Here is a 13,637-nt window from a genome sequence, read left to right on the forward strand (position 1 = left end):
TTGTTGTCTTTCACTTTTTTGTATGCTGTCGCTTTATTGTATTTCATAGGCAAAAAAAGAAGTCGTATTCAAACTAAGTTAGTTAATAAACTTTAAAAAATTCATTACTAATCGTTTTTTTGTTGTTTGTTGGTTTATGTTATTGTTTTTACTCACTTCACTTTAACTCATGTTGTAAACTTTCATGTTGTAAACTTTCAAGCAACAATAAAAGAGCAGCGAGCAAACTGTTCATTTTCTCCGCAAACGAAACGTGAAACACAGTTTTCATATTTAATATTATTAAGGAAAAACGACCCTATTCCTTGTTGGTGATAGTTTAAGACTTCGTTCTACATTCTAAATAAGGAAAAGGAAATCGTAAATCATTCTCTTTATTCTTTGTCAGAATCCTTGGCAGCCATTTTTCAGGCGTAAGTGAAGCTAAAGCCATTATATTTGTTCTAAATTTTCAACCATACTCATTCATTACCAATTACTTTGCCAGATTTAAAGCAAATATTATATAATATTTATTTATTGTTGAGCAGAGTTTGTGGAATATATCTGAGTGATTCGGCTCAAGGAGTTAGGAAGTAAGGAACGATTTGACTGCCTGGTTGTCAAGTTCATCATCTTCTTCCCGGCCATGTAGCCGAAGAATAATTGAGAAAAAATCAAACGAAAGTCTCACAATATTCGCGGGCCTGACGTTAGTTAGGCTTCAGGCACTGTAGAGATAGACACTATAGCATTCCAAGAAAGAACAAAGAAACAGTACTTAAGAGGATAAAGAGTGTTTTCAGTTTACCAATTCTTGGAGCGATTCGACGTATTTTTTATGTTTGTGTCAATGGACATTGTCAGAACCTACCGAACCTTCTCACCTCATCCATCACTGTTCAGTCCTTCATACGACAAAATTAATAAACTTCAAATCCACAGCATTAATTCTTACAAACAACAGATAACTATTTTCACACCAAACTACTTTAAATTACGTGAAAACAAGCTAAGACTGTTGTTGTAGCAGGGCCCTTGCATAAAGTCTTATCAAGTGAGTTTTCTCGTACAAATGTTGGTCTTGTTTTTTAGTGTTTTGAAGGGTTTCTTTTATAAATCTTTTATCAATGTCTCCTAAGTTATGCAGCTCTCTAGACCTAGACTTTAAACACTTCCTGTACCTGCCGAAGTTTGAAGAAAACTAATTAATCAAGGACAGTTTGTAAAACATCACAGAAACCATTCCTGAAATAACTTCTTGAATTTCAAGCTCTTCGAGACGCCTAAGAACCAAAGTATGAGCTCAAAATCCTCAAAATTGGCTATGAAATTGGGACAAATTCTACTGAAAATATATTTTATTTACAATTATATGTTGTTTGTTAAAACAAGAAGAAAATATTTAAAAAAAATGTAGGTAAAGACAACATAAGTTGAATGTCCAAGAAGGATTTTGATAACATGGAGTTTTCCAGAACCATATGTTGACTTTTCTCCAACAACTGCAAGAATATCTTTGCAGTGAGTTTTGTTCGAATTTTGTTAAGAAAATAAAGTTCTTTATGTCCAAATAATCGATAAAACTAGCCAGAAAGCTTTACAAAAATGGTCTCTTAATTTCAAGAAGGCAACTAGAGAGGCCATTGTTCTCAACGCGTGATTGTTCGTTGCTCGAAAAGGAGACCCTTCCAAAAAGCCTTCAGACTCACTACTTCATTGTTTTTGATCTATTTCTTTTACTTTAAGCTCACCAGTAGATCTTCCCAAGTAGTTTCAAGCGGGCAGTGGCTCGATAAAACTTTTCCATTGTTGAAAATTCATATAAAAGTTTTGTTCGGGAATAATTCTGTGGGACGTGTGACCCAAAACGCAGCACACATCACGACGAGTTTACCCTAGTTCCTGACATCCCATAACCATACACTTAGTGTAGTTCAATCAATTCTAATAGCATCGACAATAACAATGTGGAATACAATGTGGATAGGCGTTCCATAGTTCACAGCTGTGTGGTAAGACCCCTTGGTGATGTGGAGGCCGAAACATGATGTGTTCGTGCGATGGATGAATAGGGCGAGCTGGAGAGTGATGGCAGTTGGTGGTCGGCGCCTTTAGGGTTCCTTCTCCTGTTCGGGGGTGAATATAAAGAATGCAAAGCTGTTAAGCGTCTGTGTTTAACTATGAACATCATGTATAGTTGTTTACTTAATGAACACTTTTCTAACTGTTCGTGGTACGCGACTCAAATCACGGGCATATGAGACACAGTAGGCAAAAGATTGGCCGTGAATTCACGACGATAACACACTCACACAGAAAAAAATCCCATCAACATAAGTAACTTTGCTCATTTTGAATTTCTCCAATGTTTATAGGAACTATTTTCAGTTTCTAGAATGAATTTGTCAAGCCCTAGCAAACCTAATTTCATGAATAACCATAGTAATCGTTAGTTGTCGAAGTAAAACTTTGCTAAAGGAAAGTTTGTTTAGGAAACTCTTTGCAAATGCTTACCTCGGTATTTCGACGAGACATTCTAATTCTGACCAACGTCTCAGCCTTTAAGACTTTACATGGCAAATTCATACGTTCATGAGCACTCACTCGTTTGCGATAGGATTTTTTCTTTGTGGATTCACCGATGAATGATGTTTACGGTTTTGGCCGCAGCGCTATGTAAAGCGCATCAATGACCCACCCAGCATGAGAGCGATCACAACAAATGAAGTCGGGCAGGAAGAGAGAAAGAGAGAGTAATACTGGATCGAGTGTCATCAACTAGTTGTACATTCTTGTTCCCGATGTCTATAAAATAAACTAATTGTCGGTAATGAAGATTCTTGTGTAATTTGAAGAATAATTTGAAGAACCTTTCAGCATTGGTATTTGTGAAGTGAATATTTGATGGATGACAAACATCGCCCGATCGATCACCTCAGAGAGTTCACTTCAATTCGTCAATATTCTCGCATTATTGTGGAAAAGCATTCAATACTACAGAAACTTGCTTCAGCAGTAAATACTAAATACTAATTTCCTAGAAAGCAATTCCGTGAGGTTGTTTTCTGAGGGTCCAACTTTATGCTACTACGGAAATCCGCGATTTCCATACAAGCGAAGCAGATTGTTCTCCTTCTGTTTCTTAAGCTGTTATTTAGCAAGACTTGACGCTAGCTTTGTATTTGGAACAAAAATCTCCGACAGTTACAAACGAGAGCAAATCCTCGCTGAAATGCAGCTTCAACAGTTTACATGAAGCTTGTCGGGTTTTTCCGCACCCTCTTTGCAAAACCGTTGAAAAAATTCTCCAGGGTCAAGTAGCGTAAATCTTCTCCCGCAAAGTCGCCAAATATTACAGATGAACTGGCGAGCTAATCTCTTGCATTTGATGAGAAGGAGCTGCCCACTGCATAATGTACACAGGAAAAGCTTATGTGGTTTAATGGCTGGGCAAACTTTACACAATTTAGCTGTAATTTAGGTTATTTAATGTATAATTAGCTTCAAGGTCGTTAACTTACTAGCTACTTAGTGATTGTAGGCTGTTTATAATACGTGCCTCTGGGATGGCATTTGTTTGTTGTAAATTGTTTTAACCTCAGCCAAAACCAAACTTTAAAAAACAACAAACTGTTAAGGCTATGGATTATTTTCTTTTTGTTTGCCATTAACTTCAATTTAACAATAGCACCAGGACACGCAAATACGCCCTAGACATCGAGGAATCTCTCGCTCCCGCTTATCATAAACTTGTATACCTACCTAAGTTTATGAAAGGAATCGAAGATCTGGAAGTTGCATTAGCTTGGGTTGGTACGGGAAGACGATCTGAATCTTGTGGAGACGTTCTCCTCTCAACATCTTTGTCATCTGCAAGGATGTTCTCGATGGAAAATGAACCATGGAATTTCGTGGTCTTGTTTTGCTGCGTTGAGATAGATTCGACCCTGTGTAGTGGAAGTTGTGGTAGAAGCAGTGCAGAGCTCCGGTGATGTTGTGAATCGTGCCTAAATTCTTCCTGAAAGTCCGCTTGCAGTAGCCTTTCTCTTCTTGCAGTGCTTTCACTGTCTCTCTTCTTAGGTTTTCGTCGTCTTCTTCTCCTGAAACTGCCGTCAGATAGCAGATAATCGTTGAGCGAGCTCACCGTCCAGTAGTTGTCCTTCCCCCAAGGTCTTGCAGGGTCGCGCAAGATTTTGACAAAACACTTATTAAAGGATAAATTATGTCGTACAGAGTTCTTCCATCCTTGGTACGACCCTCTAAAGAATACATAGTGCTTTACTAAGTAATCATTGATCTCGGTCAAAGTGAGCCTCTTCTCTGGTGAATTCAAAATGGCTGTAGCAATAAGCGCGATGTAAGAATGAGGGGGCTTCATGCGTTCTCCCTTTTCCATCCTCTGCGGTTTCTGTTTCAAAGACATTACTCTCTCAAGTATGGGATTGTATGATATTGGCACCTCTAGGTCGAAGTGTCTTGAGTGTTCTAGCAGAGCTGGATGGATATCTTCATGGTAATGTCCTATTTTCTTTATCTCTTTGGCTGGTACCTCAACATGGACATTGGCTGTTGTCTTTAAGACACTCATCTATAAATAAAAGGGTTCCTCCTAATCTCACTTTTACAAATCGGGTCTTGACAATCGGGGCACCACCCACATCGTCTCGATTATTGTTTACAAAGCCAAATAAAAGCAATTAGACAAACTACAAGATAAGTATAACAATGTCTAAAGAAAACATTTGCCGCGGCGTCAAGCATTGAACGAGTTCTTAAACTGAAGGGCACTCCTTTTTATCCCCACTCTTTAAAGTTTCGAACACTTTCAAAGGGTTTTAGGAACACAAGGTTACGGAATGGAGTGGTTGTCCCGCGTGCGCGCTCTTCGCAGCATGATATATCTATCACGATGAATCTACGCAGAATTTGAGCCGCGTTAGCGAGTTTATCAGTCCTGCATCGAGTGAAGATCATTTTGATAGGGAAATTAATTAAGCGGCATCTTAAGCGGTCATTGCTTTTGTCTTTTGCGTTAAACAGATTCCCTTTCAAATTCATCTTCATTAACGTCAGCAAATTAGTCTCGTTGGCGTCTTGGAGAGAGCTTGGTCCGGGTCGCTCGGCTCTGTTACATGCCTGCCTGGCTTTCGTGAGATAAATCTACTACATATCTTTCCTCTCTTCAGAGCTCCAGCTAAACTGTTTTAAACGTTTAATTTTAAAATTGTAGCTATAGAATATGACGGGTGTTGCTTGCCACTTGTTCGCATACAAATCAGAACAAACTAAAAGAACAATACTGACTTAAATTTTTTGAAACATTTTTACAGACGTTTCAAAAATTTTAAGTCAGAGACAAACATTTAACATTATTATTATGAATCCTGAAATAAATTATATTATTTTAAAACTAAAAGAAATGAAAATGTGATTTCCAAACGTTTTAACCAAGGTTACTACTGGTCTAAGACAAGGTCGTTTTTGAAAAGAATTTTAATTTTTGGGAAAAACAAACATCCATATGAAAAATACATATAGCTATCTGTCAAGTAGTGCTCATTCCTCATATAAACAAACCATTGACTTGAATGCTTCTTCCTTATCGTGTACCAGAAGATTTAAAATAATCAAATGTGGCAAAATAAAGCGTTTCCTTGTGTGTCTGAGCGATCATATTTAGAAGGTCATGAATGCTACTGACATTACAAGGAGAGAAATGTTTGTTTTAAAGAGATTAATGGTTACAACAGCCCTTCAAGAGGAGCAGAATTTTCGATATTTAACCTATTGGCATTTTTTGGAATTGTGAACGCCTTTTTGGCTCACAGTCTAAAAAGAATAGTCCTCAAGCTTGGAAACGAAAACTTTTCATTTAATTCTTGGAATAATTTGAATTTGCAACGGTAAAAGCCGAGAATAATTTAGCAATTTGTGCCTGGGTATTGGCAAGTAACCGTTTCATTTGTTTCACAAGATTTTGACCTTTTTTTCCCGATCGAGCCATTTTTTAAGAAAGGTTTTTTTCTAACACGATGTTTAGGTTATTTACGAAATCCTCTCAAGGTAATTAAAACATGGTGAGAATTTTGTCGGATTTGTACGCTGAAAGACACGAACCATCTCTCGACCTCAACGTCACGTGCCAGAAGCATTTTAGAGCAATTTGTTCTCAATTCCTAGCAAGGAACTATTTAACTTTTGTATCATAAACTTATTTCCCCGATGCAAGAGAAATAAACTGTCTTGAAAGTACAAGTTATGGCCTGTTAGGAACTGTTGGACCATCTCGTTCTAGACTCAGTCATGGTCGTTGGTAATTGATAAGCGATTTTATGAAGATAACTTTCAAAAGTGCAAATATGTTTATTAAAAGTATGCATAGTGAAAAACGAAACTACCTTTCAAAAACAGGGCGTAAAACACTTTTGATTGCAATATTTCTTGGCGGGTTTACGGATTTTTGCGGTTCGATTTTAAAAAAGAAAATGTTATCAAAACACGTGACCTGCCCACGGAAGAATGTTGACGTGATCGATTTTCGAATCACGTTGAAAAGTCTTTATAAGCCGCTTAACCCTTGTTTAGCCATTTTTGAGTGATTCGCGAGTCTTGTACCGATGGATAAAGAAGATCACAGTACTCAGTCTTAACTGTGGTTTTAATTTTAAAACGATGTGTTAATTGTTATCGTTTCTGGTGACACTGGCTCAGTATTTGAGATAAGAGACACCCTGAATCGGTTAGCTCAATCACTAATGTGATTTCAATTAACGTAATGGCTATTCATCACTGTCATTGGCTCCGCAACACCACGTTTGCTTGATACCGGATATTTTAGCATGAAAATGTATTTTTTTCGAAAGTTTTTTTTGGAATCCGATTCGTAGCCTTGCGCGCGCAAGTTGAAAAGAATGAAGAAAAATGTCTAAGACACACAATACCGAGACAAAACTGTTTCCATCAAAAGAGGTTTAACTTGAAAATGGCTAGAAACATATTTTGTTACTTTCTGAATCCCAGTCTTTGTTTTATTTGGGCTGCAAAGCATTGTGTTGTATTCCTGAATTGAAAGGTTTGTTTTGCGCATGCGCAAGCAAGTTCAGCTGATCATACAGCTTTTCTAGATGAGACATATAAGGCGATTTGTCAAGCAACGTTTGCAGTTTGTCCAGCTTTATAATCATTAAGCGTACACCCGTTAACGAGTGTTTGTGAGAAGCACAGGTGGCGTGTGCCAATTAATGCGACCCGGGTTCGAGTCTCGCCGGGCTCGGTGTCGTGAGTAGAATTTTTTTTGGTTCTCTCCTGTGCTTCAAGGGTCTTTCCTCCGGGTTTTCCGAGTTTTTCGGTTTTTTTTCTCCCCATGAAAAAAAACTTCTAATTTCAAATTCGATCTAGCTTTCGCCTGTCTTATCAATTGGGTTGCACCGTCCACCCAGGAGTGGTAAATGTATTAGATTAGATTTGAATTATTTAGAAGACTGGAAGATAGCCATGAGAAGGAACAAAGGCCATTCAAAAAGATTATTAATCTTTATATCTGTTTATATAACCTATTGTTTTCACGTAACCTCAGTATCTAAAATATATACTGCATTAGGTATATTATCTATTCACGGACTAATGCTTTGATTTTATTTATTTATTTGTTTCATTACTAACACTTGTTTTTTATTCAATGCATCCAACCATGCATCCAACCATCCATCCAACCATCCATCCATCCATCCAACCATGCACCCACCCATCCATCCACCCTTCCATCCATCCATCCACCCTTCCATCCATCCATCCATCCATCCATCCATCCATCCATCCATCCATCCATCCATCCATCCATCCATCCATCCATCCATCCATCCATCCATCCATCCATCCATCCATTCAAATATTAACACTATACTGTCCAGCCGAGTTGACCGCGTTCCCCGAAAGAAGTTATGGGTCAACTATTTTTGGTTAGCATTTTCCGAACAGAGACTGAGTTGTATATTGAATTCGAATTCCGCCATGAGTTTGACTGGCATTTGCGACTAATTTCAAAAAAGGAGGAATTTTTTATTTCATGGTTTCTCTTGGCAAAATCATGGGAAATTGCTAATCAAAATACAATGAACAATCCTCAATTCTGATTGGTTGACCTTGAATTGAGTTTCCTCTAAACTAGATAGGATAAGTCCGTGCACGTTTTGTTCTCACTTGAACAAACCCTAGTTTTCCAGTTTAAAAAGCACTCACAATATGAACTACTGTTCCTTTCTATCTTAAAGGTCTTCAACATCTATGTGCAAGGTGCTTACTTGAGAGCGACTCATCTATTTATGAAATACAAGATTATGTATCCCTCACTTGTTTTCACGAGAATATGTTCAGTAAGATCGAGGTATGTTCACCATTTTCCAAGGTTAAGGTTCAGGATCATTCTTATGAACTCTTCATATCGTAACGTAATGACACCTCTCATGCTTTGGTCGTGGTATTTAAATGCGTTGGTCAAGATCTGTCAATCAAGAGAAACATTGGTTACTAAAATAATGAAGTTTTTGAATCGTTTGGCACCTGATCCAGATATGGAAGCCAAGTTGCGCGCACCTACAACACCACGCAACGCTGAATAAGTCCAAATATGGACGGCGCGGTGCGCGTACCTGTAACACTACGCAACACTGAATAAAGTCATCGAATCGTATGGTGCCTTGTGAAGATATAGAAGGCAAGGGGCGCATACCTGTAACACTACACAACACTGAATAAAGTCATCGAATCATATGGTGCCTTGTCCAGATATGGATGGCGCGGTGCGCGTACCTGTAATATTACGCAACACTGAATAAAGTCATCGAATCGTATGGTGCCTTGTGAAGACATAGAAGGCAAGGGGCGCGTACCTGTAACACTACACAACACTGAATAAAATCATCGAATCGTATGGCGCCTTGTGAAGATATAGAAGGCGCGGTGCGCGTACCTGTAATACTACACAACACTGAATAAAGTCATCGAATCGTATGGCGCCTTGTCCAGATATAGAAGGCAAGGGGCGCGTACCTGTAACACTACACAACACTGAATAAAGTCATCGAATCGTATGGCGCCTTGTCCAGACCGATCAAACTTGGTGACGAACATGTCCAACATCTCTTCGCTGAAGTTATGTCCTATAAAAAATATATAAGAACTATAATTCACTTACATGAAGTATATTCCATGGGTTTAGTTAAGTCTTATTCGAAGATAATTGTAATGATTTAATCATTATAACAAAGATAGTGCTTGAGAAATTGGTTTAAAAATAGCATCAAACTGTGCACATGATGGTTACAAGGCTATATAGGGAGGATTCCTTCTCTTAGTTCATTTTCTCTTGCTATTGTGACATAAGAGAAATCACAACTTGTAAAATCATTTGAAATTAGTTGGTTATTCGACTTACCAAAGCTTGTAAAGGCTGCAATGTTAAGGTATAAATATACAATGTCAGTATTTTAATAAAAGATTTAGAGCTTGTATGGCGGAGCCAGTGTTAACCGGACCGCTTCGGGACTTTGTCTGGGGACCGCTCATAAGAGGTCGGCTTTATATTTTGAAACTATTATGGGTTATGCTTTCTTTTCTTACCAACTCGAAGCTCGTCTTTATCTATTGTCCCGGAGCAGTCTTTGTCATAAGAGCGGAATGTTCTCTCCCAGTCCATGATGTACTTCCAGAGCGCCAAAAACTCGCTGAATTCTATTTCCCCTGAGTTGTCTTTGTCAAACATACCTGAAAAGAGAATAAATCAGGGACGGCGGAGCAGTTTTTTGATTGGGGGGGGGGGGGGGGGGGGCTTAATAGTGACATTGTATGGCAAGGTGTGCGTGGGGGGCTGAGTTTAGTGAAAATGTATTAAAATTTCACAAAATGTGGGGGGGCTAAAGATCCCCCCCAGCCCCCCGGTTCCGCCGTCCCTGTAAATAGACCTCTTCAGCTTTAGCGTAATGTTTTCTCATCAGACCACCTGTCCTTGTCTTGAGAATAAAATTGTTCGTTTGAGTTGTATCGTCTCGTCAGTGTGCATTCATTAAACAAAGAAATAATACTCTAGGGAATGACACGACGTCTGAAATGGGAAAACAGTACACCAAATACAGGCTAAAACCAGGCCTTGACATACTTGAGAAGGTAAAAAGATCTATTGTTTTGAATGAAGACTGAAAGCAAGTGTTGGGTGGGGCGGATAAGGCAGCGTAAAGCATGTAACCCAAGGACACAGTTAAGTGGCGTAGTCAGAAATCAGAGCCAAAGAGTGAAACCACTTGAACATCGTGTATTTCAAGCATGACTCACCAATCATAAGCCGGATAGTTTCTGCATTGAATGTAGTACCAGAACCTGATATCAGAAGAAAAACCAAAAAATATAATATGCGATTAAACTAATTAACAATAATTACACATTACTTTCTGTCCACTGACCGGAAGTTATAACACCCAGAATAGTTATAACGTCATTCACTTCTACTTCCATCTTCTAAAAATATTTGATAGCAGTTTTCTTCATTGCAGAATGATTCTATGTAGCTTATAAATCCGTTTATCACAGAAGAAAGAACATAAATCTAAGATGACTATTATATTTTTTTCTTACAGGGCAACCGAGAAGTGACGTCATAAAGTACAGAACCATATTCGTTCTCAGTGCTTGCAGTGCTTTCAAGACGACACTGTTGTTTCCCTCCTGCTATTCTTCCCTATTTACGAGTAGGAAAAATGATGTGACTGATAAAGTGGTCCGTTACTGGTGGCTGGGCCAGGCTAAACTGGGAAACATCGTTGAAACATCCGCGGGATCAACATGTTTCCTCGTTTAGCCATATGAGTGTGCACTGGTTAAGAGGATGTAATTATCGACATAGACGTACCGTTAGTCAGGGCTTGCTGAAGTTCTTCGTTCGATATGCTTCCACTGTTGTCTTTGTCGATTCTAAAGTCAAAGAAAAAGATGAAGAATTACAAATAACGAATCAACAAATCAATCTGATGCTCCGCAAACAAACTAGATTTTTTACATAATAGGTGTCCGGAAGAAATACAAGAGGAATTGGGATTAGCCAAGTGAGCAAAAATAAGAGAGGGAGACTTCTTAATAACGTGCGCGTCATGTAAATTCCCGGTTGGGGCTATTTTTGGTAACCGGATGCAGTTTAAATTTTTCCTTACCCTACTCCCGTGTGTCATCAACTTACGCGCGCGCTATTTCCGTTTATTATTTTGATCGCTCTTGGCATTAATCTTTGTGCCAGAAAAAAATACTTCATTTCTACATGGGATAGGCATTTAAGCCTTCAGGTCTCTCCAACGGGTTTCCCCTTGATGTTTCAGCTTTGAGGAAGTTTGCGCGGGCAACTGAACTTTGGACAACAAATACTGTCGAAAACAACAAGTAAGGAAAGTCTTTATATAACTGCTTTTCGTTAGAGATCCGAAAGTCGTTTTCCATACGACGACGTATCACTTAAAAGCTCCATAGCTCTAAAACAATGTTGATGACCCTTTATAATATATTATTTTTTTAACAAGAATATGTTGGGGTACATTTTTTAGGCAATTTGAAAAAACTTCAGCTAACAGCGAACGTCCTCCATTCTCGCTTCTTTTCATATAAGAAGTTAGGTCTGCTTGCGTCATTAATGACGTGAGAACAAAGGCCGTAGCGATAGAGCTTGTTAGTTTAAGTAGATTTGATCAGATTTACTCAGTTTTTTTTCTAGAGTTTTATTCAGTTTCAAATTAACATTTTAAAAACTCATTGTTCTATCCGGATTTATTTGCGATATTAATTTAATCTAATTTTACCTCTTGCTAACTAAAGTATGTCAACATAGTTTCAAAATATTCAAAATATTTAAAATATTAGCGTGTAGACTTTTCCTAACTTTATTATTCATAAATCTTGACGTGACTTACCATCCTGAAAGACGTCTGCTTTTTTGATTGACGTTATTGCATTTATTATGAATATTTTTCGTTATTACTAAATACTCAAACGTTTTCTCGTCTTTATCTATAACTTTTACGATAATGCTTTAAGTTAACATACAACTCTTTTTGTAATTAAGATCGAATGAGTGTTTTGAACTTAATGCAAAACGACATCAGTCAGTCTGTTTAACGCTTGACTTAATTTTGTTAATTAAAATAGGTTTAGATTAAAAGAATACTCCTAAAAACTTCATTAAGGTATTTTAAAACTATGGTAAAATTTTGGATTATTATATTTATTAGTAACTTCAATGAGTGTGCAAAATGCTTCCGAATGATTAACGATATTTTGCAATACAAATGTAGTTGCAATATTCAATAATAGTCAATATTTTTTTAAGCGTATAAGTTGTTCCAGAATTTTTCATGACGTTCTTAAAACACAGAAAGTTAGGCGTTGGAATTATGTTAATATAGTTTCTTCATTTACCTATTAAAGAGATCATGTAGCCAGTGAGAGTCCACAGACTATCTACGCGGATCTTTTCTGCCCTTGTTCATGTTGGCCAAGATTAACACAGCATTCGTTCACTGAGAATAGCGTATACAAACCCTCACTGGTGCGACAAATAACATTTCCTTGTTCTCTTTATATGGAGGCAACCCATCCATGAAATGTGATTGAGTAATTAGTTAATGTGTGTGACAGCCAGGTCTAAAATGGTCCAATATATTCCCATTCCTTGCGACGTTCGTTTGAGTATCAGAGGGATCGGCTTGGAGCAAGTCTAATTCCTTTGCTGAAGTTGACAAAATTTATTCTGCCCAAGAAGTGACAATTTTTGAAGAAATTCCGTATACAAAGTGCTTCATCGTAATATCAACAGTGCCAGATTCCTGTTTTAAGTGCTAAAAATTTGTTTCTTCATTTGAAAGAAAAAGTAAATCCCATTTTCCATTTTTTTCCTGTTTTTCCACTTCAAGACGTGATCCTTTCTCAAACCTCCTTCAACGACTATTCCCTTTTTAAAATGCATACATGGTTTTAGGATGCTACGTCAAGGATTTAGGTAAGTGTTATTTGTTTACCTTATGAAATCATCTCTTTTCTTTTAAAACCTTGAATCCTACTATGATCCCTTCTAATTCTTGGTTTTCATGTGACGTCATACACCTATCAAATGTTATCGTCCGCCATGTTGGTGTCGCACGAGCTAATTAGCATATGTCATATAACAGAGAGATGCATGTGTTTTGAAGCGGAGAATATAAATGTCGCGTGATTTTATTGAAAATACAGAAGATAAAAGTCACGCAGAACCATTATCAAAAGAGCACGATATTCCTAATGTAAGTGATTACGCAAAGAAGTTAGAAAATCACGTGAAATCTCGTTATTTGAAGAAAATATCAGTGGTAAGGATCGATCCAGCTACACTAATCGGCGCCAACTTAGATCCAGAATGTCTACCGCCGATAGAGGCCACAGATCTCCTTTGTTATCTGGTAATGGATACAAGCTTCTATACGAAGGAGCAATTCAAAGCCTTCAAAAGTATGGAAGCTTACAACCAAATGGTTTCGGGTTTTATCACTAGTGTCCAAGGCCAAGTCATCTGCGATAAGTTTGTGGTGATCGGGAAGGTGAGACATTCACAGCGCATGAATGAGCCTCCTCTTCCAGTTTGGATTATT

At 37.9% G+C, this 13,637-nt stretch overlaps 4 protein-coding genes across 4 annotated transcripts in view; 2 read left to right on the plus strand and 2 right to left on the minus strand.

The window, feature by feature from the left end:
- Nucleotides 1-1,322: 1,322 nt before the first annotated feature.
- On the minus strand, nt 1,323-4,823 carry LOC116294583 (uncharacterized). The gene is made up of 2 exons (XM_031702215.2): nt 3,745-4,823; nt 1,323-2,108 (listed from the first exon to the last, which is right to left on the minus strand). Exons 1-2 carry the CDS (start codon nt 4,568-4,570, stop codon nt 1,927-1,929), a joined length of 1,008 nt encoding a protein of 335 aa, XP_031558075.1. The 5' UTR covers nt 4,571-4,823; the 3' UTR covers nt 1,323-1,926.
- A 2,673-nt stretch (nt 4,824-7,496) lies between these two features.
- On the minus strand, nt 7,497-12,591 carry LOC116294571 (programmed cell death protein 6). Its single transcript, XM_031702200.2, has 7 exons — nt 12,433-12,591; nt 10,883-10,944; nt 10,309-10,353; nt 9,601-9,744; nt 9,416-9,430; nt 9,031-9,140; nt 7,497-8,482 (listed from the first exon to the last, which is right to left on the minus strand). The coding sequence occupies exons 3-7, from the start codon at nt 10,313-10,315 to the stop codon at nt 8,372-8,374; spliced, it is 387 nt and encodes a 128-aa protein (XP_031558060.2). The 5' UTR covers nt 10,316-10,353; nt 10,883-10,944; nt 12,433-12,591; the 3' UTR covers nt 7,497-8,371.
- The window catches only part of LOC116295867 (programmed cell death protein 6), a 13,086-nt gene continuing 10,666 nt past the window's right edge, over nt 11,218-13,637 (plus strand). Inside the window, exons 1-2 of the mRNA XM_089040366.1 lie at nt 11,218-11,403; nt 12,927-13,012. Of these exons, the coding sequence (XP_088896492.1) occupies nt 12,993-13,012 (20 nt within the window). The 5' untranslated portion in view covers nt 11,218-11,403; nt 12,927-12,992. The remainder of the gene's footprint in view (nt 11,404-12,926; nt 13,013-13,637) is intronic.
- The window catches only part of LOC148905354 (uncharacterized), a 3,135-nt gene continuing 2,533 nt past the window's right edge, over nt 13,036-13,637 (plus strand). The window contains exon 1 of the mRNA XM_089040200.1: nt 13,036-13,637. This exon is cut by the window's right edge and continues 2,002 nt beyond it. Coding sequence (XP_088896326.1) covers nt 13,215-13,637 — 423 coding nt within the window. The 5' untranslated portion in view covers nt 13,036-13,214.

This window comes from Actinia tenebrosa, unplaced genomic scaffold (genome assembly GCF_029948245.1).
Source record: "Actinia tenebrosa isolate PJP-AT-01 unplaced genomic scaffold, QUT_ActTen_1.0 PGA_scaffold7__59_contigs__length_16204524, whole genome shotgun sequence".
In the NCBI taxonomy this organism is placed as follows: Eukaryota; Metazoa; Cnidaria; class Anthozoa; order Actiniaria; family Actiniidae; genus Actinia; species Actinia tenebrosa.